The sequence below is a fragment of the Trifolium pratense genome, linkage group LG4 (genome assembly GCF_020283565.1).
Source record: "Trifolium pratense cultivar HEN17-A07 linkage group LG4, ARS_RC_1.1, whole genome shotgun sequence".
Lineage (NCBI taxonomy): Eukaryota > Viridiplantae > Streptophyta > Magnoliopsida > Fabales > Fabaceae > Trifolium > Trifolium pratense.
The window spans coordinates 4,488,412-4,514,271 of NC_060062.1; the positions used below are offsets into that span (position 1 = coordinate 4,488,412).

The 25,860-nt window shown below is 32.3% G+C and overlaps 4 protein-coding genes and 1 pseudogene across 4 annotated transcripts; all 5 read left to right on the forward strand.

The window, feature by feature from the left end:
• LOC123920888 (exocyst complex component EXO70I-like) lies at window positions 1-2,013 on the forward strand. The gene has a single exon (XM_045973217.1). It carries the CDS (start codon window positions 1-3, stop codon window positions 2,011-2,013), a length of 2,013 nt encoding a protein of 670 aa, XP_045829173.1.
• A 2,140-nt stretch (window positions 2,014-4,153) lies between these two features.
• On the forward strand, window positions 4,154-5,881 carry LOC123920889 (dynein regulatory complex subunit 6-like). The gene has a single exon (XM_045973218.1). It carries the CDS (start codon window positions 4,154-4,156, stop codon window positions 5,879-5,881), a length of 1,728 nt encoding a protein of 575 aa, XP_045829174.1.
• A 3,603-nt stretch (window positions 5,882-9,484) lies between these two features.
• On the forward strand, window positions 9,485-12,574 carry LOC123920890 (F-box/LRR-repeat protein 4-like). The gene is made up of 2 exons (XM_045973219.1): window positions 9,485-10,940; window positions 12,276-12,574. Exons 1-2 carry the CDS (start codon window positions 9,485-9,487, stop codon window positions 12,572-12,574), a joined length of 1,755 nt encoding a protein of 584 aa, XP_045829175.1.
• Window positions 12,575-15,045: 2,471 nt separating this feature from the next.
• On the forward strand, window positions 15,046-16,775 carry LOC123920891 (annotated as a pseudogene).
• A 3,713-nt stretch (window positions 16,776-20,488) lies between these two features.
• LOC123920896 lies at window positions 20,489-21,166 on the forward strand. The gene has a single exon (XM_045973222.1). The coding sequence runs from the start codon at window positions 20,489-20,491 to the stop codon at window positions 21,164-21,166; it is 678 nt and encodes a 225-aa protein (XP_045829178.1).
• Window positions 21,167-25,860: the final 4,694 nt, after the last annotated feature.

Sequence of the window (25,860 nt, forward strand, 5' to 3'; positions counted from 1 at the left end):
ATGGAAAGCAAAGACAACATTGAAGCTGTTAGAAAGTTCTTAAATTCTAGCTTAGAAACATCAAAAACTATTTCTTCTGCATTAGATGAATCTGGTTCAAGATTGAAGCTACTTAACCAAAGATTTTTATCCATGCAAGCTTCTCTTAGACCAATCTCAATGCAAAACCTTCCTTTTTCTGATGTTGAACATGGTTTAGACAGTGTTCTATGTTCTGTTTCAGCAGTCCACAAAGTTTTTCAATGTGTTAACCAATTGGAACATTCTCTTTCGGCAGACGCGAGTTCCGATTTATTCACATATGTCTCGAACACAAAGAAGCTTGAAGAGGCATTGAAGCTTCTCACTGATAATTGTAAGTTAGCAACTAGTTGGTTGAAGAGTGTTTTTGAGTTCTTACAAAACAAAACAACAATTAGTACTAATGAGGTTTACCTATTGAATATAAAGAAATCCTTCAGAATATTGCAAGAATTGCAGGCCATAGAGGACGATGCACGATTGGAAGGAGGAATTCTCAGTATTGCCCTTGACAAACTAGAGATTGCTTTTCACAAACTTCTAATGGAAAATTCTATGCCTCTTCCTTTGGTTTCATTGACATCACAAATTGATCAGCAAAACAATGTCACAGAACAAGGTTTGAAATTTCCAAGTTCTTTAACAGCGAAACTTCAGGTCATTGCCGAGAGATTAAATGCTAATAACAGGCTAGACAAGTGTCAAACTATGTATGTTGAAGTTCGAGGTACAAATGCTCGCCGAAGTTTGAAGACTTTGGATTTGAGCTACCTTGAGACTTCAACATCCGAGTTTGAGGTTTCACATGGAATGGAAAATTGCATAGATCAATGGGGAAATCATTTGGAGTTGGTTGTTAAGAAACTTCTTGAGGTTGAATACACGCTATGTACTAATGTATTCGAGAAAACTGGTTCAAAAGCATGGATAAGTTGTTTTGCAAAGATTGCTATTGAATCAAGAATCTTTTCATTTATCAAATTTGGAAAGGTTGTTACTGAGAAGAAAAATGATCCTTTCAAGCTATTGAATTTGTTGTCAATGTTTAAGGTTTTGAATGGTTTAAGACTAAAATTTAATCAACTTTTTAGAGGAGAAGCTTGTGAAGAAATTAGAATTGTTACAAAGGATCTTATCACAAAAGTTGTGAATGGTGCTAGTGAGATATTCTTGCAACTTTCAGAACAAGTGAAGTTGCAAAGACCAACTTGTCCTCCCTCAGATGGTACTGTTCCTAAGCTGGTAAGTTTTGTTACTGATTATTGTAATAAGCTTCTTAGTGATGAGTATAAGCCACATTTAAATAAGGTTTTGGAAATATATCTTAGTTGGAAAAATGAACTATATGAAGAGGGTATTTTTGTAACTCAAATATATAGCATAATTAGGGAAGTTGCAGTAAATTTAGACAATTGGTCAAAAGCATATGAAGATATCAATATGTCATATTTTTTTATGATGAATAATCATTGTCATTTCTACAATTTAAAGGGTACTTTAGTTGGGATTATGATGGGAGATTCTTGGTTAAAAGCACATGACCAATATAAAGAATATTATGCAACACTTTATTTGAAGAATACTTGGGTAAATCTTCAAAATATTCTTGTAGTTTCATCTTCTATGACTTGTCAAGATTTAGCTAAGAGAATAAATGCTTTTATTCTAGCTTTTGATGAAAGGTACAAGAAACAATGTAATTTGATAATCTATGATGAGATATTGAGGGAAAGTGTGTGTAAACATTTGGTGGAAGGTATTATACCAATTTATAAGGTATACTTGAAGAATTATATTTTGGCACTTGAAAGTGATGATGCTATGGTTGACAATAAGAGTATTAAATATACATCACAAAGTTTGGAAAATAGGATTTGGTCATTGTTTCAACCAAAGTTGAGAAAGCATGGTGATAGCATTAAACACAAAGATTTGATTAGTAAAATAAAAGAAGTGAGTCATCAATTTCGTTTGACTTTAGTTGGTTTATAGATGTGTATGTAATATGTCATTTTTCTTGTACTTGGTAGATAGAATGTTGATGTAATTTATGATGATAAACTAATGTACTTGGCTCTGAATATATAATATCTTTTTATATTCATGTTATCAAATCTTTCTTTTCTTTTGATTCAATTTGAAAAATGAGAGAGATGTTGTTGGTCTAATGAGAAATTTAGAGACATTTTTTTTTTAATAAAAGAGGGTCGAAGCTCTAAAAGAACGAATACACATAACAATCATCTTAGGGGTAGAGATTCACATACTATCAGTAAAAACTAAAGAATTTGAAAACTTTTTTTAAATTTTGTGTCACTTATATAGAAGTGATATATTTCTATGTAAGTTTTTTATTTCTATGTAAGTTTATATTTATAAATCATAAAACACCAATTGTACTTGATGTAAACAATTAAGTATTATTAATGTACTTGATGTGATGATGTCTCTGATTAATAATGAGATCCTAAAAAGCAAAAGATATACTCCATGAACATTGACATGTAAAATGTTAGTAAAGGTGAATATTGAAATTATCACGGCCAAACTTTAGATTATTGGGAACCTCCTTTTTTTAAGAATTGAAGGTTTAATACCAACAAAAAAAGGTGAACATTGACATGTAAAATCTATTATAGGAAATTCCGTAAGTGCAACTCAAATTAGGGTTGCAGAGTTGTTGATTTGTAGTGACCCGAGTTCGAATATGACATTGCACATTTCTCCACATTTAAAATATGAGTCTAGCTATTAGGTAAGTAGACAAAAAGAGAAATTGTAGACAACAATTGGTCTTCTTTGAGATTTGTTAAAGAAAATTTTCGAAAATAACAAGTGAAATTTCATTTTGCTCCCTCGCAAAAAATATAGAACTTGTGTTAGTCCTGAAAAAAAAAACCCAATTTTGTGCATTGTTGAATAGTAAATAGTTTTTTTTTTTTTTTTTTGAAGTGAAGTGTTAATTTGGCACTTCACCTGTCCTTCGGTAAGTTTGGTTAGCTGCATGTAATCAAAAGGAATGTGAAGGATATTTAGGTCCCTATAAATAGGGTAACTTTGGGGACAATATAGTCTATATGCTTGCTAAGAAGCTCAATGCTTGGTTAATTCTCATAGATTTGAGATAATTATTTTTTTGTATTGAATCGAAAAACTTTAGGGTGAGCAGATGTCCCAGTTTAAGATAGGAAAGACTTTTGAGAGGACTTGAATTCAGAACCTCCCGGATCCAAAACATATCTTTTTATCATTATAGACCAAACTCTCTTGAAATTTTATTAATTAATGATAAGAATTACTTTCGTTTTGGTTGTTCAAAAAAATTACTTTCATTTTGGTAAAAAAGAAAGTGAACAATCAAGTGATCCATATACAATAAAATAATAACATGATGAATATAATAAATACAAGAGTGAAGACTCATTAAAGTTCTTCGCAATTTTTTTATGGTCCAATTCAGTACTCGACAAAAATAAAATTCAATTTAGTCTCTGACATTTTCATACAGTGGATAATTAATAAATTAGTCCCTTTATCACAATAAATCAAGGACTAATATGTTCTGACTATAAAAATGTAGAGATTAATTTAATTTTTTTTGGTGACATTTAAGTTTTTTTGGTAGGAACTAAACTAGTACATCAAAAAATTATGAGAGATCGTCGTGACCTGGGTTCGAATTCGCGATCTCACAATTATGTGAGTTTTTTTTTTTTTTTTTGGTTTACAGTGAGCTCGAACTCAGGACTTATAACATACTAGCCAAACCCCTCACCGCTAGACCAAATCTAGTGACTTCACAATTATGTGAGTTTAATTTTAGTGGATTTACCACTTCTAAGACAAATGTTTTTTACGGGAGATCAAAATAAATCTCCACTCTAAAATACAATATCAATACAAAATAATACCGATTGATCCTGTCAAAAGATATTGATTGCAATTGATTTTCGTAACATTATTATACTATATATAGTTTGAATATAAACTTTGGAAGCTAGTATAACCTAACCATTTGCGTCACAAGTCAAAACAAAAACCCCAATCCTAAACCCCTAATATATTTAGAACACATTCACCGAACAAAGTATCTCCAATTCAACACTTAGTTTTCACATTCGTTTCTTCCACAATGGTTGAAGAAATACCAGATCAATGCTGGGAATTAATCTTCACATTCCTCAACGACGGCAGCGACGGTGAACACAACCATCACTACTTGAAGTCTCTCTCCATTGCCTCAAAAGAGTTTTTCTCCATCACCAACCGTCTTCGATTCTCTCTCACTATCTATGTTCCAACACACCCTTTTTTGCACCGGCTTTTCAAAAGGTTCGTCAACCTCACATCCCTCGACCTCACCTGCTTCTGCGGTGACCTTGACGCGCTTCTCTCTCAAATCTCTTGTTTCCGATTGAAGCTCACATCACTAAATATCTCCAACCAACCAACCATTCCCGCAATTGGGTTACGAGCTTTTTCCAAAAAGATTACAACTTTGATATCTCTTGTTTGTTCCAACATTGAGTCTATCTATGGCACTGACTTGTTTCTCATTGCCGAATGTTTCCCTTTGCTCGAAGAACTTGACCTTAGTAATCCAGGAGAGTTTGCAAATCATGTAAACTTCCTTGATGGTTTAGATGCTCTTTCATTAGCACTTTTCAAACTCCGTAAGATTAATCTCTCTGGTCATTGTTATGTAAACGACTCATCACTTTTGCACTTGTGTAAGAATTGTGAGTTTCTTGAACAAGTTATGATGATGAATTGCTCATTGTTAACTCACCATGGCATTGCTTATGCAATCCGCGAGAGACGACAAACTTTGAGGTCTCTATCCATTAGATGGAGATCATATGGAAGCAATGACATAATTAGTTCACACTTTGTTGACTCGTTGGCGAATTTAAAGGGCTTAACTAGTCTTGATTTGTCGTCTTCGCGTATATCAGATAAGTTGCTTACCTCAATTGCAATGAGAGGTCTTCCTTTGAGAAAACTCGTCCTCCAAAATTGCACCGGCTATAGTTATGTTGGAATATTTTCTTTGTTATCCAAGTGTCAAGGTATACAACATTTGGATCTTCAAAAAGCCGAGTTTCTAAATGATCACCATGTTGTCAAGTTGTCTTTGTTTCTTGGTGGTTTGATGTCTATAAATCTTAGTGATAGTGGAAATCTCACAAATTTAGCCTTGTGTGCACTCGTTGGAAATTGTTCTTCACTTAGTGAGATCAGAATGGAATACACAACTATTGGGAAAGAGACCGTAGAGAATTCTAATTCTCTCATGGATTTTGTCGTAAGCCCTCAATTAAAATTTCTCCATTTGGCTTACAGTTCATGTCTAAAAGACGAAAGCATCAAAATATTTGCTTCCATTTTTCCCAATTTGCAACTGCTTGATTTGAGCAATTGCAAAGACATATCGGAAGAAGGTATTTATCAAATTTTAAGGAGATGTCGTAAGCTTAGACATCTGAACTTAACCTCCTGTTTTGGAGTAAAGGTGCAAGGAATGAACTTTGAAGTTCCCCAGTTGAAGGTGTTGAACTTGTCATATACAAGTATTGACGATAAAACACTTTATGTGATCTCGAAGAGTTGTTGTGGGCTCTTGCAACTATTACTCGAAAGTTGTAAGAATGTCACAAAGAACGGAGTGGAGCACGTGGTTGAGAATTGCACGCAACTTAGAGAGATCAATTTGGGGTATTGTAATAACATTAATTTTGTTAATATTGTTGACATGGTATTTTTAAGGCCTTCATTGAGAAAGATAACCCTACCGCCTCACTATCGTTTAAGTGATGAAGATAAGGAACTCTTATCACGTCATGGATGCCTTGTCGGCTAGTATTTTGAAACTTCTCTGCCGATGTTTGAACATTAAAATGTAAGATGTTTTTATGCTAGAGAGTTTTCTATTTTTCCATGATATATGTAAGCGAATAAATGGTGTAGTGTGTGGAAATGCCTGTGATTTAAAATCTAATATTATCGGTCGAATTGAACTAATTGATTGAATTGATCACTGGTTTTGTAGATATGTATGGCCTTCTTCTTTGACTCATTTTGGAGGTTTTCATAATTTGCTCTGTTAACTGAATTGAAGTTCATGACTCATTTGACATTAGGGAAGGAATTCAGAATCCATTGGAAGACACTTGAAGGACCTAAAGCAAATTAATGATGCAAATGCAGCTTTGGTTTGCTTTTGCTGAATTGTGAGTCATGCTGCATTAGGGAAATCTTGCTGATGTGGATCTTACTTTGGTTTTTCATGCTGTTTCAAGTTTAAGTTTATGTCTTCTCCAACCTTGCCTGTAATGTGCTTTGTTTACATGTCAAGGAGACAAAGCAATAGGTACATAGGAAAATGTGATAAAACAGGAAAAAAAAAAGAAAAAACATCATGACAATTCTCTTAGATCATTTCTCTTTCAGTAGTCTAGTTGTTAGACTCGCATACTATAAGTATCGGTGGCAGAGACAAGTCACGACCAGCTTCGACACTTGCCCAGACTCTCTCCAAAATTTTTGGAATTTTAGGAGTTACTTTATGGCAAAATTGAAATTTTTAGAGATTACTTTAGAGCAAAACTGAGATATGTTATTCAAAATTGAAGGAGTTAACCTCTAGTTTTGATAATCAAGTAATTTTGTCAAAAATTGAACATTTAGTGTGCTATTTGTACCATTAGTTTTATAACTATTAAAGTTAAAAATGTTTCTTTAATAGAATGTACCACCAGTTGACGAACTCAACCTTCTTCTTACTCACAAGAAGGTTGACATGATCACTAACCTTAAATATCCTAGACATTTATGAACATGGATTTTGTGATTGTCTTTGGGTCATAATTCATTCCATGTCATTTCTTTTATTTTCACAAACAAGTGCATGCTATGCTAGTAAATTGTATGAGTTGAATGACAATGTGGTGATGAATCTTCTGTTGATATAAGTGAAAGGAAAGGAAAGGCAATGTAGTAGAGAATCATCCAGTAATAGTCCTTTCATTAGAATAAAATATGTTATGAAAATCAATGATTAAGCTATATATTGTATATTTCAAAAAATCAAAGTAGAAAGCAAAATGACTATGGTGCTCCAAGAAACTATTGGAATGTATATTTTATCTATCTGCATCTATTGGCTTGAGAAAATATTTGATTTGTTTTTTTCTTATGGTGTTACACTTCATTAATCATCAACTAACACAATTAATCATGAACTTTAGATGTTAAAATATACTAAATATATACATTAATAATTAACCATCCAAATTCTAGTCAAATATATACTTATATTCTTTAACCACAATGTGTTTGAAAACACAAATGAAAATAATTTTTAACCTAGAGTTTGGTCTGAGGGTAAATAAAATTTGATTGAGAATTGTTCTTTTTTAGTAATTGAACTCAATTTTCCAGTATGATTTTTATTCAGACCGCTCAAGTCAAATTACTTGGTTAATTATGTTGAGTGAATAATAATTAATGAATTGTTATATCTTATTATAATCATTAATCATTCACTAAATGTAATTAATAATATTATTTCTCTCTTTGTCAAAAAAATAATATTATTTCTTCTTATAATTTTTTTTTTATTTCTCAAATTTTAATAGAAATTAGTAATTCGTATAATTTATTTGGCTTAAATATTTTATTGTTCCCTCTAATTGTAGCATTTTTTATTTTGGTCCCTACAAGTTTTTTGGCTTAATTTTTTTTTTTATTCATGCAAGCCAAAAGCAAACGGATTTAAAATCCAACTTTCAATGCCTCAAAAAGAAAGTGTAATCCAAAAAAACCTAGTTAGAAATTTAGAACGTATATTTCCATGATTTGGTGTATTTTTATCGTAACCTTACGTTCCATAAACATGTTTCGGATTCTAAAATCCGAAATCCTTTATAGGCCAAAATGGTCACGTTGGGGGGCTTTAGAGGAAACTATGGGGGCCTAAAAAGCAATCTTCGTTAGATAATATGTATTGGGCTTATAAGTGTTATTGGGCATAAGTTTTGTATATTTTATTAGAATCTATTTCTCGCACCCCCGGCACGCCCCCTAACATTCCCAATTTACCCTTCGCTACTTAGAAAACGAGGGTATAAAATTGTAAAATTGGAACACCGCAGTTAGCATGCTAACCAATGAATATGTAAATAACAAAATGGGAGAAAAACAGTTCGCATCCTAGAAAAACCAAATTTTATTATTTCCATTTATACGACTCCCTACTCTTTTTTGCTTAAAACGTGTGTTCTTCCGGCTATTTGATGGCTAAAATGCATTAATTTTGATTTATGCACATTAATATTGGTCATGTGTTGTATTCCTTTTTTATTCCTATTTGATCCATGCTTAGAACGTGTTTATTTACCTAAAGAATTTCTCTATGCCCATTAATGTTGGTCATATGTTATATTCCTTTTTTTGATTTAAACCCGTTAATATTGCCCATTCATTTTGATTTATGCCTCATTTTAATATATTTTTTTTTTTTTTGGGTACAATGTTGTATTCTTTTTTTATTCTCAATTTAACTCGCCCCCTATCCTTGGTGTGTTAACATCTCGATTTTATTCCATAACTAACATGATCCCCTCATTAATTCATCCTTAAATTTTGCACTCTACGTAGCGAATTGAGTTTCAGTTCACATTCGAATTAGCGAGTGACAATATTTTTAGCTCAAACTCAGCATATGTGCCCATTAACTCAATTTGCTTTCTAGGCGGTGCGAAAAGTTGGAATCTTTTTGTTATTCTAGTAGTTGCTATATCCGTCAGTGTAAAGTTATTTTACACATGCATCCAGTAATATATTGACACATCATGTATGATATTTAAAAACACATGATGTGCCACATTCATTAAATGATATGACAACACATCATTGAATGTATGTGTAAAGAATCTTTACACCGACAGTGCATAACAATTAAACTCTTTATATTTAGGGGGTGTATTGAATTAAGATTTTGAGAGACTATTTTGGCAAAAAAGTCTTAAAATTTTATAATATTTTATGAGATTATATTGATTTTGTAGGATTTTAATACATATGTTGTTTTATTGTACCAAAAAAAAAAATAAAAACAAAATGTTTTTTATTTTATTTTTATAAGCAATAAAAATAAATGTTTGTTTTACAATCATGATTGATGACACATGATTTTGTGGGATTCTAATGGATTTATAATGGATTTTTATGATTTCAAAAAAATCTTAATCGTGTGTCAAAAAAAATAAATCTTAATCATGTGCAAAAAAAAATAATTTTCTTAATAATCTTAATTGAATATCAACAAATATATTTAATTCCATAAATCTTGATTGAATATCATATGATTCTTTTATTATAAAAAAATCTATTAAAATCTCATTCAATACACCCCTTAAGCTTGTTCACTAATGAAACCTACTCTCCCAAATCTTGACAACAAATGTCTTCCTCCTCCATGAAAACAACTGCAACAGCAAATTTTTATTTACCAGAAGAGTGTTGGGAATCTGTCTTCACATTCCTCAACGATGACAAACGTTGCTTGGAGTGTATATCTATGGTCTCCAAACAGTTTCTAGCTATCATCAACTGTCTCGTGTTCTCTTTTCAAATATGTGATCAAACTCTACCTTTCATTCCTCGCCTATTCCAAAGGTTTCCAAACCTCACTTCCCTCGACCTCACACTCTTCTCCAAAGATGGCGATATCGACGAGCTTCTCTACCAAATATCTACTTTCCCATTGAACCTAAAAACACTCAAACTCTCCAACCAATTCACCATTCCCGCATATGGGCTGCGAGCTTTGTCCAAAAAGATTACAACTTTGAATTCTCTCACATGTTCCAACATTGTTTCACTTGATAATGATGACCTTGTTCGCATCTCCGATTGTTTCCCTTTTCTTGAAGAACTTGACATTAGTAGTACTAGTGTTGAAACTAAGTTGGTAGAAATTGACAATATTGATGTTGGATTGGAGACTATGTTAACTTCACTTCCTAAGCTCCGCAAGGTTAATATCGGTGGCCATTACAACATAGATTATGACTCATTGCTTCTTCACTTGTGCAAGAGCTGTGAGTTTCTTGAAGAGGTTGTGATTTTTGACTGTTCTTTATTAACCCACAATGGCATTGCTTCTGCCATCCGCGAGAGACCGGGTTTGAGGTCTCTCTCTTTTACTGAATTTGGGGGATTGGGAAATAGTTCACACTTTATTAACTCTTTGGTGAGTTTGAAGGGCTTAAATTGTCTTAATTTGTCGTATTCGGCTGTCACAGATGAATTGTTATCATCTATCGCAGAGGAAGGTCTTCCTTTAAGGAGGCTCGTCCTCAGCGGTTGCAGCAGATATACTTATGCCGGAATCTTTAAGTTATTGTCTAAGTGTCAATCTATTCAATACTTGGATCTTCAAAGTGCCCATTTTCTAAAGGATAGCAATTTTGTTGAGTTGTCTTTATTTCTTGTTGATTTGGTCTCTATAGACATTAGTGATTGTAGTAGGCTCACAATTGTAACCTTGTCTGCACTACTTAGGAACTGTTCTAAACTTAATGAGGTCAAAATGGAAGGCACAGGTACTACTAAATACATGGGTGTAGAGAATTCTAGTACCTTGATGAATTTGGTTGTAAACCCTCAATTAAAGTCTCTTCATTTATCTGACAACAAATGGCTGACTGAAAAACACGTCCATGTGTTTGCTTCCATTCTCCCGAATTTACAACTACTGGATTTGAGTTGGTGCTGTCGCATATCTGAGAAAGGTATTGGCCTGGTTTTAAAGAGATGTAGTAAGATTAGACAATTGAGTATAGTCTATTCTCAAAGACTCGAGCCACTTAGAATGAACTTTAAGGTTTCCACGTTGGAGGTGTTGAACTTGTCACGTTCCAAAATTAATGATAAATCACTCAATGTGATTTCAAAGAGTTGCTTTCGGCTACTTCAACTTGACTTGAGTTGTTGTTTAAATGTCACAGAAAAGGGAGTGAGACAAGCATTAGAAAATTGCACACAACTGAGAGAGATCAATTTGACGTATTGTACTAAAGTGGCTGTAGATGTTGTTGACTCGATGTTATTTATAAGGCCGACATTGAGAAAGATAACGCCTCCGCCTCATTTTTGCTGTACTGAGAGCAAGAGGAAACTCTTCTCGAGTCTTGGATGCCGCCTTATTTGCTAGTATGTTGGAATTGTTGTGCTGATGCTTGAACTCTGAAAAGTAAGTGAGATGTTTATGTCTTAGGAGTTATTTCTTCTAGATTGTTTCCTTGAAAATGTCAACTTAGATATGTTGTATTTGCTTCTCATGGTGTTTGAAGTTTCATTTGGCTATTTAACTTTTGAATCTTTTTCTGTTGGGTGCTTATTATTTATAGTACTTCAAACTCAAATAAGTAGTTTTTCCAATATTAAGTATTCCAGTTGAAATCATATCCCATAAGGAGAGGATCAATCTATTCTTACTTGATGTCCCATCTGATATTTCAACGTGACACTGACATACATCACGTCTTGTTAATTGTAACGTGTTTTTTTTTTTGGGGGTCAAGTAACCTAGTGACGAGAAATTCACCCCTTGAGATGAATAAGTGGGAATCCCGGATTTAAACTTCACCCCTGCACTATGCTCACGGGGACGTACTGTAAAATACTGCATCCCCTTCTAATGTGATTTGCATTATAAAACCATAGCAGAGGTATCATGCATGGTTCAACTTCTGAGTAGCATAGCTGCAAATCCTCTCCCACTGCAAATTTGTCTCCTAACATCAGAACCCTCCTATTCAGCTCTAATCGAATGATCGATTTTAATTTTCCTCCAGGACATAATGCCGCCGCATGTGGTATCAAAACAGACCTGGAAGCAGCGGCAGCAACAGCAAGAGCGTCACCGTGTTTTCTTCGCATATCGTCTCAACTTCCCCTCGCATTCTTCGCATATCAATGTGACATGTAACAATTTTGTTTACTACTTCACTTATAATTTTGCTAATTTTTGTTGGTCGTTGGGTAATTAAAGTATGTATGAGTTTTTCAGGGGAATATATATATATATATATATATATATATATATATATATATATATATATATATATATTTTGGCTTTCACCACCAGTATTCGGTCTATTGAATCGCCTAATCTGGTTTGGATTAGATTTGACATCAAGTGGTTCCAGCCACCTCTTGATCGTAGTTACGGGAAACGAACTTGTCAGATACAAATGTTGTCGATGAAACACTTTATGCAATCTCAAAGAATTGTCGCGGGCTTTTGCAAATTATACTGGAAAGATGTCTTCTTGTCACAATGAAGGGAGTGAAGCACGTAGTTGAAAACTGCACACAACTGAGAGAGATCAATTTGAGGGATTGTGATAAAGTGCACCTTAATGCTAATAGTGTTTCCTTAATGGTATTTTCAAGGCCATCATTGAGAAAGATAACAGCTCCACCTAATTTTCATTTGAGTGAAAAGAAGAAACTCTTGTCTCATCAATTATGCATTGTTTGGTAGCATTCTAAAAGTACTTTTCTCTAAAACGTACGATGCTTTTCTTTCTTATATACTTCTATGAAAAATTACCTCTTTTTTTTTAAATGATCTTACAAATGTATATTTTCTCATCAGTCTATGCATGATCATGTGTGTTAATATTAGATATTTTATGTGACTGAGGTCTATATATCCATGAATATTGACAGAGAAGATGATTAGAAAAGGTTTGAAGGATAAGAAATGTTGATAGAAATAAAGACCCTTTTGTTATGTTTTCATATGGTTTCCCTCATCAACAATTGCAAAATTTCATGTATTATTCTGAGTTAGCTTAGTTTCAAATTTCAATGTTTCTGACAGCAGATTGTAGCATGGTCTATCTATGATAGGACATTGAATATGTTGCTAGGTACTTCATGTGAGAACAACAATATATAATTGATACTGTACTAATTAAATCATCGATAGTACTAATCAAGAATTTTGTGTTAGAGCAACGTACACTAGTTCACTTGCACAAATGATAGGCGCAAGCGCAACACGAGCTCGCCAGAGAACACACACAATAGGCGCATAATGCGCTCAAACACAAGCACACATCATAGGCACACTTACGGTGAGCCTATCTCACTATCACTTAATGAGAATGCTCATTGATTACAAGACAAAGGATACTTATACAGTATTACTTGACATACAAGTTATTAGCTCTATCAAAACTAACTAACTTTCTAACTAATCAGATAACAACCTCTAAAACAGTTACTTAACTAACATGAATTTACCAATATCATAACATTTTGTTATGTTCAAAATGGAAACATTATCATATTTTGATACTACCCCTTCCTTCCCAATTTATAAGAAATAATAAAATTTTCTTTATTCCAAATTATAAGTAAAAAAGATCAAGTTTTATAAATTTTAAGATTTATTTTTATTTATTCTTATGAAATTAAATGTAAATTAAATTTAATTGGTTCTCTCGTTTTCTCCGAATTACTTTTAGAGTTTAATAGAGATGCACTGACCGTGTAACAAGTTAACGGGTTAACATACTAAACAAAAACACGTGCGCACACATAACTCCATAAACGTTACAACCATTCATAAGTTCTATAAAAATATTCATCATGTTAGAGGCAGCTTCAAGGGTGGAGATGAGTAGCTCAATTAGTTGAGCGAACTATTAAGGAGTTTGAGATCCAAGATTTAAGTCCTGGCAAGGTGAAACATTAAAATAATGCTAGTACTATTTATGGCTTGTTTGAATTGATTTATTTTTGAGTTTATACGAAACAATTTATGTAAATAAATACGTTTTTATATATTATTACAAGCTTTTTAAGGTCGTTTATGAAAAAATAATTTATATACACATTTTTTTAGTGAAAACTTATAAATTAACATAAAAGTTTATTTATTTGCATAAACTATTTTCATAAACTAAAAAATAACTCAAATCGACCCTTAATGTAATCAATAGTTCAGTTTTTTTATTTATTTTTTTTGTTTACAATGTTGACATTGAAGATCGAATCCAGGACTTCAATTTTTTTTTTTTGAAGGAGAATCAATAGTTTAGATTTGTTAAAATTAAAATGAGAAATTTTTCACATATCACAAGCTTGCCCATATCTGTTCTTCAACTCACCCGAACAGAGTATAATTCTCATTTAAACAGAGAATACCATCTTCCAATATTCAGAATCCGTAAAAGTCGCTATTTTTTTTTTTTTTTACACAAAAAGTCGCTATTTTTTATAAACTTGAGATTATATATATTTTTTAGGTCATTACTTGAGATTATATATTAACTAGTCACCGACCGTGCTATCGCACGGGTTTTGTACAACAGTATATATGATATTAAAAAAAATATAATTAATTGGAAAAAGAATAAATAAAAACAACTCAAGATATAGTGATGATAAAAATAATATTCAGTACAATGATAAATATAGATAAACAGTTTACAAATTAACTACTAAACATTATGGAAAACTTCTTTGTAAACCACATGTTCAGTTTCGTCTGTGTCTTCCCTTTTTCATCGATTATCAATATTTTCAAGTCTTTCCTTGAAGTTACTCTTGACACTGCAACATATAGTTGGCCATGAGAGAAAATTGACAAAAAAAAAAACCAGTAAAAAATCCGATTTTCACATCATAATCAGTCAATTTCTTTTTAAATTTTAACGCAAAATTAGAGCCATTATGCGAAAACGATAGGTGCTCAGTTGATTATGGCAGAAGATTTGGAAAATTAAATTCATCCAAATTAAAAAAAACAGAGTATATCTTCCACACGTGTAAAAAAATCTCTCATAAAAAAAGAGAGTATATCATCTTCCTATATTCAGAATCCGTAAAAGTTGCTATTTTTTATAACTTGAGATTATTGCTTCAGGAAAAAAAAAAACTTGAGATTATATATTATTATTCAGGTTTTGTCAGTTTGTAAACCCTAAAACTAAAACTAAAAGAATGGCTGCAACACAATTTTACTTACCTAATGATTGTTGGGAATCTGTGTTTAAATTCCTAAGCGACGACAATAATAAAAGCCATTGCTACTCGAGGTCTCTTTCCCTCGTCTCCAAACAGTTTTTCTCTATCATCAACAGTCTTCAATTCTCACTCAATGTCTATAATCCAACACACCCTTTTCTTCATTACCTCTTCAAAAGATTCACCAATCTCACAAATCTCAACCTCAGTTGCTTCCACGGTGACCTCGACGCACTTCTCTCTCAAATCTCTTGTTTCCGATTGAACCTCACATCTCTCAATATCTCCAACCAACCTACCTTTCCCAGATATGGGTTAAGAGCTTTCTCCCTAAAGATTGCAACTTTGACCTCTCTCACTTGTTCCAAAATTGATTCCATCAACAGCTCCGACTTGTTTCTCATTGTCGACTGTTTCCCTTTACTCGAAGAACTCGACTTCAGTAACCCCGGGGAAATCTTACCCCATGGAGCAGAGACTTTTTCATTGGCACTTTTCAAACTCAGCAAGGTTAATCTCTCTGGTCATTCCTACATCAATGATCAATTGCTTCTCCACTTGTTAAAGAAATGTAAGCATCTCAAAGAGGTCATCATATCTGACTGCTCCGGTTTAACCATTGCCGGTATTGCTTCTTCTCTCCGCGAGAGACCAACTTTGAGGTCGTTATCCCTTTCAGATACTAACAAACAGTATGATGAAGGATTTACTTCACATTTCATTGACTCATTAGTGAGTTTGAAGGGTTTGACTTGCATTCATTGTTTAGAGTTGAAAATTTCGGATGAGTTGCTCTACTCTATTGCAAGGGAAGCTCTTCCTTTGACGAGGCTTGTCCTAAAAAATTGCACCGGTTATAGTTATGATGGACTATATTCTTTGTTATCCAAGTGTCAAGGTATACAACATTTGGATCTTCAAATGGCCGACTTTCTAAATGATCAATATGTTGCTGAGTTGTCTTTGTTTCTTGGTAATTTGGTGTCTATAAATCTTAATTGGTGTAGTCGGCTCACAAAGTCAGCCTTGTGTGCAGTCGTTCGGAATTGCCCTTCACTTGATGAGATCAAAATGAATTTCACATGTATTGGGAAAAAGAATGCAGAGAATTCAAATTCTTTGATGGATCGTATCGAAAACCATCAATTAAAGTCTCTTTGTTTAACTTACAACCCATGGTTGAGGGATAAAGACCTCAAGATGTTTGCTTCCATTTTCTCCAATTTACGGCTCTTAGATTTAAGTCATTGTAGATACATATCTAATGTATCTATTGGTCAAGTTTTAAGTAGATGTTATAAAATTAGACATTTGAACTTAGCTAAGTGTACAAGAGTGAGGCCACATAGATTGAACTTTGAATCTCTCAAGCTTGAGGTCTTGAACTTGTCACATACACATATTGATGATGAAGCACTATGCGTGATCTCAAGGAATTGTTGTGGGCTTTTGAAACTGTTTCTGCAAAATTGTGAACGCATCACAGGGAATGGAGTGACACATGTGATAAAAAACTGCAAGCAACTCAAAGAGATCAATTTGAGGAATTGTCTTAAAGTGCCTGCTGACGTTGTTGCCTCGATGGTATTTTTAAGGCCATCATTAAGAAAGATAACTTCTCCATCATATTCCAATTTCAGTGACATTGAGAAGAAACACTTCACGGATCATGGATGTCATGTTTTCCACTAAAGTTTGAAGTTTAAAATGTAAGATGTTTATGAAACATAACTTCTCCATCAGATTCCAATTTACTTCTTTGAGAATATTACTTTTTTATTTTTATATCTGAAGAAGGTATTTGTCAAGCTAGTTCATCATATGTGTTAATAATTGATATTTAATGTGACTGAGGTTTCTGTATCCATAAGTTTATACTTTATAGTCTTTAGTAAGTTTAAATTTGTATATGCTTATACATTTGAGGTTTTTTTTTTCTTCCTACGAGCATGAACACAAAAACAAACATGTGACACTGACATGTCAACACCGATAATAATTTGAGAAAATGACATAATTTCATATAATCATAAGTGTCAGGCACTAAATCGTATCCGACACTAGGACACACTTAGGACACACCTAATCTGAGGAGTGTCTATGATTCATAACTTTGCATATTTTTGGTAAAGGTTTTTTTTACAAACTACTACTATTTGATGGTTAGCTTCCTCTGTTATGCACAAGCATTAATAACACTTCACACACTTTGTCTCTTTTGTTGCATAGTGACCAATGTTGGTCTGTTTATATTTCCCTCTTGGGGTCCGTTTGGATTTGACTTATTTTTTAACTTATGAAAATAGCTTATGCAAATAAATAAATTTTTATGTTAATTCATAAGTTTTCACTCACAAAAATTGTATCTATAAGCTGTTTTCTCATAAACTACCTTAAAAAAAACTTATAATAATAAATAAAAGTTTATTTATTTGCATAAGTTTGTGATTATGATACTTTGTTACTTTTGATCCTGCAGGGCATGTTTTGGAAAGCATACTGACTCTTGATCACTGATGAGAAGGATGATATACTCTGTTTCTTTTCTTGAGATATACTCTGTTTTACTCTGTTTTTTTATGAGAGATATACTCTGTTTCCTTTCTTCTATCATGAATATTGTCTTAGATCATTGTTAGATAATGGTATATTGTTTCTTCATATTCAAACATTGATATTTATGTCTTATTTTATATCAAGACAAAACTCACCAATAATCACCAAATGCCAGATTCTACAAAGGGTAGTCAGGTTCTTATTATAATTTGCAATTTTAATTAGGAGCTAAAATGATAATATAATCTTGAAAGTAATGTATTCGATGCTTACTTTTTTTTGGCACCGGTTATATATCATGACCCTTTTAATAACAATATCACCAAATTCATCTTATGTACTCCCTCTGTTCCTTTTTTATTGTCGTTTTAGAAGATTTTGTTTTTCACTATTCAAGTGTCGTTTTGATAATTTAATCATATAATTTGTCAATTATACCCTTATTCTCTCAATAACTCCTACTTCATATTTTTCATAAAATTAATTCTTTCTTTCTCAATAACTTACATTCCATTTATCAAAATGAGGGTAAAATAGGAAAAAACTCCAACAATCCACATTCTTGATTGGAAAGTTTTATTCTAAAACTACATTTAAAAAGGAACGAAGGAAGTATCAATTTTCTCATTCAATCATCATATCATCTGATAACAATTCAAGACTAGAAAAAATGGGCAAGCGAAGCTAACAACTTCGCTTTATCAACAACCTCTTCGGCGATCTGGACTTGATTATTAAAGCTTAAATCATTTGTAGACTTCCAAATTGACCACAATATTGCATGCCAAACAATCATCAAACCCGGTTCTCTTTTTTGTTCCTCCCCAAAGCAAGAAACATTGCAAAGGAAATAAAGGTTTTTGGAAACATATATCAACAAAAAAGTTCAAATTCATAATATTATTAAGAGTGGAGATCCATTTTGGTCCTTCACAAATTTCAGACAGAACAATTTAGTCTCTCGCATTTTTATACTGAGGACAAAGTAGTTCCCGATTCGTTATAATAGAAGGACTAATTTGGCTCGTCTAAAATTTGAGAGGAACCAAAATGGAACCAAATTGCAATGTATGTGTATGACCCTATAAGTTTTTGTTTAGGATATAAAGGAGGTGAATGAAATTGAATTCAATTAAGCCGCCAAAAACTTGTTCGCAGCTTCCATGAACCATTCTAGAGTACATATTTAGATGCATTTGTACATAATGTTGCAATGTTGTTTTGATTTGGATTGGAGTCTTTCTTGATACCCTCTACTACTCTAGCATGTTTTCGGAAATAACTTCCGAATAAAGAAGACTCTTCTGGTACCAGGTACCTATACAGTGCAAGGTTTGAGAACAAACTTTGTAACCCTTCAAACAGTAGACGCAACATTTCTTCAAAATTTTCTCAGGAATTTAGCAATTGCCTTTTAATAAAAAAAACCATTCAACAATATTGCATTTTAGAAAAATAGGAAAAGTAAGATTCCTTTGAAAGGAAAATCAATTGCTAAGGCCAAACCCTGAATGTGTTCATCACATTGAAAAGCAGACACACATTTTCACATTAGATTTCGAGTTAGAAGAGTCGTCTTTTGTTTTTCAACAATTGTGTTTTTTTTGTGTGTAAATAGACGAAATGACAAATGTTAAAAACTCATACACAAATTCATATCCATAAATCCTAACGCTCTCCAAACATTTCTAGCGTGAACGCAATTACAAATACAATGGAACAATGTTTCCTCTTGGCTTTGACATCTAGTACAAATGTTCGTTTGAGACATATTTCTATGATTAAACAACAAAGATTAGGAATAGTTTGATGGCAAGCACATCAGATGAAGAATTTTATTTTCTCATAACTTTAAGCTTCCAAATCTAAAGGCAACAACGAGTAGATAATAAATCCTCCTCTTCTCAAGAAGCCATTTATTAATTGTCTCTCTAATGTTATCAGGTAAAGCAGTATATAAAAGACAAGCAGCTACTTGGTTATTGAGCTTTTAGTTAAATTTACAAGCAAGTTTCATCGCTATGCTGTTGTTATTGCAAATATTCATGAACTCTTAAGGTTGAATTGGGAGGTTAACTTATATCACTTTCATAGGAAAGAAAATATTTTTGCAGATTTTCTTGCAAAATTTGGAACAACTCCTGTACTAAGAGTGTAATGGTAATTATCTTTTTCTTTTCTTTTGTTGGTATCCTTGGCTTATGTACCAAAAACGACAATTCCCAATTCAATTTCAATCACCCGCATCACTATTCTAAAAAAGAAAATGCTAAATTTTTGTGAAATTTTTATAGAAATGCACGAAGTCGACACATTAGGATTTAAAATGTTACACTTTTTAAATAAATAATGTCTTTAAATGAAATGCTTAAAGAGTGTCTCAGAGACACTATTTAGTATTTTTCTTTTTTATATTATCGATGTTATTTATAATTTAAAAGAGTATTTTTTTTTTTATAAAAAAATTGTGTCTTTAATTAAAAGATTCATTTTTAATATTCGGAGCAGGGCTCCAAATTGTCGCGGCCGGCCCTGCACACACTTAACCAAATTTACCCTGATAAACCCTCAAATACCTTCTCCTTCTCGGATCATTTGCGGCAGATACAAGAAATTCTCTCAAACTCTCAAATCCACTTCACAACAACAACAACAACAATCCCATGAAAAGAACAGAGCATATCTCTCGTACAAAAACAGAGTATAATATCTTTCTATATTAATTATTCAGATTTTATTACTTTCTATGATTAGTTGCATCACACTTGACCAAAATAAATAAACCCTCAAATAAGAAATACCTTCTTCACAAATCCTGCAGTCACACGACTCACACCGTCGCCGGCAGAAGAACTCGTCCGCAATGAAAAGGCAGAGAATTACATGGAACTCTCTCAAATCTTCTTCTCAATCCAAACCAATCTCAGCAGAAGAATTCTATTTACCTGATGATTGCTGGGAATCTATCTTCAAATTCCTCACCAACGGCGACCACAACCGTCGCAACTTGTTGAAGCCATTTTTCTTCGCTTCTAAATATTTCCTCTCAATCTCAAACCGTCGCATAACCTCTTTCACTATCTGCAACGCAACAATCCCTTCCATCCCGACTCTATTCCAAAGGTTCCCCAACCTCACTTCCCTCGAGTTCATAACCGCCCAAAGTAACCTTAACAACCTTCTCTGCCAAATTTCTAATTTCCCATTCAAACTCAAATCGCTCAAACTCTATAGCAATCCCATCTTCCCTGCAGAAGGGTTACGAGCTTTGTCCGAAAATATTACAACTTTGACCTCTCTCACCTGTCGTCACATTTCTGTTTTCCATAACGATCACTTCATTGTTATATCCGAATGTTTCCCTTTTCTTGAAGAACTTGAACTACATAATGACGAAAAACCTTTTCATAGTATTAAGGCTGGGGTGGAGGCAATGGTATCCGCGCTTCCTAAACTTCGCAAGATTAGCCTCTCTGGTTTTGGTTTTTCGGAATTTAACAAAAAAATAAATAAAAAAGTGAGCTTCTTGAAGACTTTGTGATAATGAATTGCCCATCGTCCTTATCTCGTGACGACATTGTTTCCGACACCTGCCAGAGTTCAATTTTTGGAACGAGCTATCCATGACAACATTAGTTCACACTTTATTGACTCGTGGGGTAAGTTTGAAGGGCTTAACTTGTCTTGATTTGTTGTCTAAGCTAATAGTTATAAATTGTTCGTGTGTGTTAATCAAACTTTGTTTCTCATGTTGTTTGAAAGTTTCATTTGACTATTTGTTTTTTGAAGCCCTTTTATTTTGGATGCTTTTTATTTTTGTACTTCAAACCCCTAATTGGTGATTCACTAAATTTAATTTCTTGACATCATTTGTAAGCTTGTTACTCATTGTTCTAAAACAACTTCTGTTAGCATAGGGAAAACAAATTTTGATTATAAACTCCATGTTGCATGAGATCCTGTCCAGAGAAGTTATTAGCTTAATTAAGCTTAAACATGATACGCTTGAGCCCAATTTAATGGTTGGGATTATTTGTTTTCGTTTCTCACAATATCATTGTTTTCACATGAATCAGTCATATATATTATATTGTTAAAGCATCATGAAATGAAAATGTTGGGCTTGTTTGTTATAGATTTTTTAAAAATAAATTCTCATAGTGTAATATAATTTTATGCAAAAAAATTTACAAAGAAACTTTTCATAAAAGCTTCAAATGAAAATTTGGTTTGAATGGTTATTCTTAAAATGTTATTTTGGATTTCAAAATTTTAAAAAATCAATTAATTTTGAATCTATTTTAAATAGATTTTCATAAAAATCATTTTTGAAATATAACTTTTTGAAAAACTTGAGATTTTGACTATGTTTTGATCTTCAATAATGTATGTTTATGTTATATGATGTCAAAATTAATGTTTCAATTTAGAAAAATTAAATATAAAAAAAACTTGTAATATTTTGAAAAACGAGTTTATAAAATCTATTTTCAGAAATACAAAGAAAAAATCCATTTCGTTAAAGTTGCAACAAACAAACCCATTACCTTCTTTGTAAGATTTGAGGGTGAAGATAATAGACTCTTGCAGACTTCTTTGTTTTTCTTTTTGGAACATTGCAGACTTCTTTGTTACTACCCAAAAAACTATTAATAGGAAATTTAAAAAGCTATAAACACTCTCATTAGCTGACAAATGACGAATTTGCCAAAGAATTATCTTTGCTAGATTATATTCTGTAGATTTTTATTTACGGAATGAGTTGATTCCTCAGCCACGATCACGACAATGACAACCACCGCTACTTTCAATCTCTCTCCGTCATCTCTAAATGGTTTTTCTCTATCACCATCTGTCTTCGATTCTCTTTCGTCATGAGCTCGTTTGAAATAGTTTATTTTTAAGTTTATGCAAATAAACAAGTTTTTATGTATTTTTAGCTTATGAAAATACAGGTTTTCTTAGTAAGAACTTATAAATTAACATAAAAATTTATTTATTTGCACGAATTGTTTTGCATAAGCTCAAAAATAAATTATTTCAAACGGTGCTATATGTCATCCAACATGCCCTTTAATTTTCTTCATTACCTCTTTAAAAAGTTCACCAATCTCACATCCCTCGACCTCACCTGCTTCCGCGGTAACCTCAACACACTTCTCTATCAAATCTTGTTTATGATTAAACATCAGATCACTCAATATCTCCAACCAATCCACCTTTCCTGCAAAGGGGTTACGAGCTTTCTAACTTTGACCTCTCTCATTTGTTCCAACATTGATTCTATCTATTACGAAGACCTCACTCTTATATCTTATTGTTTTCATTTCTTTGAAGAACTTGACCTCAGAGATCACAATATCACTTTTCGTATGGATTTTCACATTAGGGTAAATTCACAAATTAGGTAACTTGATAGTAATTATTTTTAATATTATATATATATATATATATATATATATATATATATATATATATATATATATATATATATATATATATATATATATATATATATATATATATATATATATATATATATATATATATATATATATATATATATAGGATAATTACATTTAAATGGAGGGCAAACGAGCAACAAGCTGCGCCGCTAACCCTTTTTGGATGACAAAACCAATCCGCTTAAATACTACATCTAGAGACCTATGAGACACCACATTGTTACTCTTTGAACTCTTTTCAAAATATTCATAGCATCTGGTGATAGGAAACCTAACGTGTCAAATGCAAATGGTATAAACACATGTTGATTGTTAGAACACGCTCTCCCATATAGATTAGTATTAGATTTTTTTTACAAAACTTTATCTTTTTATGTCTAAACTTTATATAATCTTTTTATTGTTTCTATTTTATTCTATAATTCGGTTTTTTTTACTAAACTTTGTATAATCTTTTATTATTTCTTTTTTGTTGTTATTTTTATGGATAAATTCGTATTTTTATTTTGTTCCTATCTTTTATTTATCCATATATTTTTAATAGAGTACAATTACAACATATAAAATAAATTTTATTATATTGGATATTAGAAGTAGATGAGAAGAAGAAAACCACACATGACTGACACACACTTAACGAAATCTACCCTAATAAACCCTCAATACCTTCTCCTTCTCGAATCGTTTGAGGCAGAGACAAGAAATTCTCTCAAACTCTCGAATTTTCTTCGCAACAACAACTACAACAATCCCTTTTTATATACTAGCGGGCCAGACAGGCACGTTCCGCACCTGCTGTCTCTAACTTATGTAAAAAAAGAAGACATGTTTTATGTTATGATAAGTTTATTAATAAAAGATTTAAATATGTGTCTTATGTTATGATGAGTTTGTTAATAATTTTTTTTTTGCTGCTACTAAAAAAATCAAAATATTGTTGGTATTATGAAAAGTCTGACACCAAACTTTTGTATCCTCTATATATAGGTATAGATATATATATATATTTTTTTGGTAAACAGCCCTTTCTATATTTTATACGTGTAAAAAAAATAAGAACATATCCAATGCAACACTCCCTTCCATCCAGACTCTATTCCACAGGTTCCCCAACCTCACCTCCCTCTAGTTCATTTCCAATGAAAGTAACCTTAACACCCTTCTATGCAAAATTTCTAATTTCCCATTCAAACTCAAATCGCTCAAACTCTATTACAATTCCATCTTCCCTGCAAAAGGGTTACGAGCTTTGTCCAAAAATATTACAACAACTTTGACCTCTCTCACATGTCGTGACATTTCTGTTTTCCATAACGATCACTTCATTGTTATATCCGAATGTTTCCCTTTTCTTGAAGAACTTGAACTGCATAATGACTTTAGACCTTCTCACAGTATTAACTATTAAGGCTGGGGTGAAGGCAATGTTATCCGCGCTTCCTAAACTTCGCAAGATTAATTTCTCTGGTTTTGGTTTTTTTTTTTTTTTTGAATTTAACAACTCAATGATTTTGGACATGTGTAAGAATTGTGAGTTTCTTGAAGACTTTGCGGTGATGAATTGCCCATCGGCCTTATCTCGTGATGAAATTCTTTCTCACACCTGCCAGAGTCCAATTTTTAGAACGAGCTTGTACTCATCGAATCCATGACAACATTGTTCACATTTGTTTGACTTGTTGGTAAGTTTGAAGGGCTTAACTTGTCTTGATTTATCGTCTACGAGAATAATAGTTAGTTCATCATGTGTGTTAATATAGATATTTAAGGTGATTGAGAAGAAATATTATAATGAAAAACATATATTTAGTATTGCCAGTGTTGTTTCAGGCGTTGTGTTTTGTGTGTTAATTTATACGTTTGCTTTTGATCCTGCAGTGCATGCCTTGGAAACTATATTGACTCTTGAAATTATTTTCAACGACAGTCGGACCAAATATGATGAATAGCGAGAGTCCTAACAAAGAAAATGATTAGGAAAGGTTTCAAGGATAAAAATTGTTGATAGAAAAAAATAAATGGATTAAGGAACCATTTGTTGAAAGTAATGGATGTCTTTTAAGTTAATTAGTTAAGAAATGAGTAGTTTTGGTTCTTATTTTGGTTTTACATTCACTTTTGTTTATTTTTGGTTAAAATGGGATTTGGTTCCTCTCATCCTCACCGGTGTGGTGTTTATCTCTCCGGTTATCTCCTCAAATTTCTAATCTCTCTTTCTTTTCACAGAATGAGACTCAAGAGTGTGTATCTCTTTCTTTTTTTATTAGCAACAAAAATATTTTATTAACAAACTCATTATATGTTTTTTTAGCAGAAAAAAATCTTTTATTAACAAACTCACCATAATATAAGAGTTTTTTTTTACATAAGTTTGCATAATAGACAATTAGACACATACAGACGCGGAACACACCCTATCTAGCCACTAGTATAATATAATGTTAACGATTGCAGGTTCCCTCTATTTGATGATATCTGAACTCAATGTTAATGTTAACAAATAAAGATTCAAATTTTAACAAGACTAAAAAAAAAAAATTAACATGAGTCATATTTTTGCCCATTTTCTACCTATTATATCCTCATTATAATCCGCCAATAATTTTTTATTTTTTTTGACACACTTTGTTTTTCCAGTAAATTTAACATACGGTTAATCTTTATTTTAGTCTCTGTGATATCAGCAGAGTCATCTTTTGTTTATGGGTGTAAGTGGGTCATATTTGATTGAGTTTGACCAAAACCAAAATCTAAACCACATAGGGTGCTC

Coding starts and splice junctions, on each gene's coding strand:
- LOC123920890 (XM_045973219.1), top strand. CDS start 9,485: ATGTCTTCCTCCTCCATGAAAACAACTGCAACAGCAAATTTTTATTTA. Junction 10,941..12,275: donor GGAGGTGTTGAACTTGTCAC/GTTCCAAAATTA, acceptor CGAACTTGTCAG/ATACAAATGTTGTCGATGAA.
- LOC123920896 (XM_045973222.1), top strand. CDS start 20,489: ATGAAAAGGCAGAGAATTACATGGAACTCTCTCAAATCTTCTTCTCAA.
- LOC123920888 (XM_045973217.1), top strand. CDS start 1: ATGGAAAGCAAAGACAACATTGAAGCTGTTAGAAAGTTCTTAAATTCT.
- LOC123920889 (XM_045973218.1), top strand. CDS start 4,154: ATGGTTGAAGAAATACCAGATCAATGCTGGGAATTAATCTTCACATTC.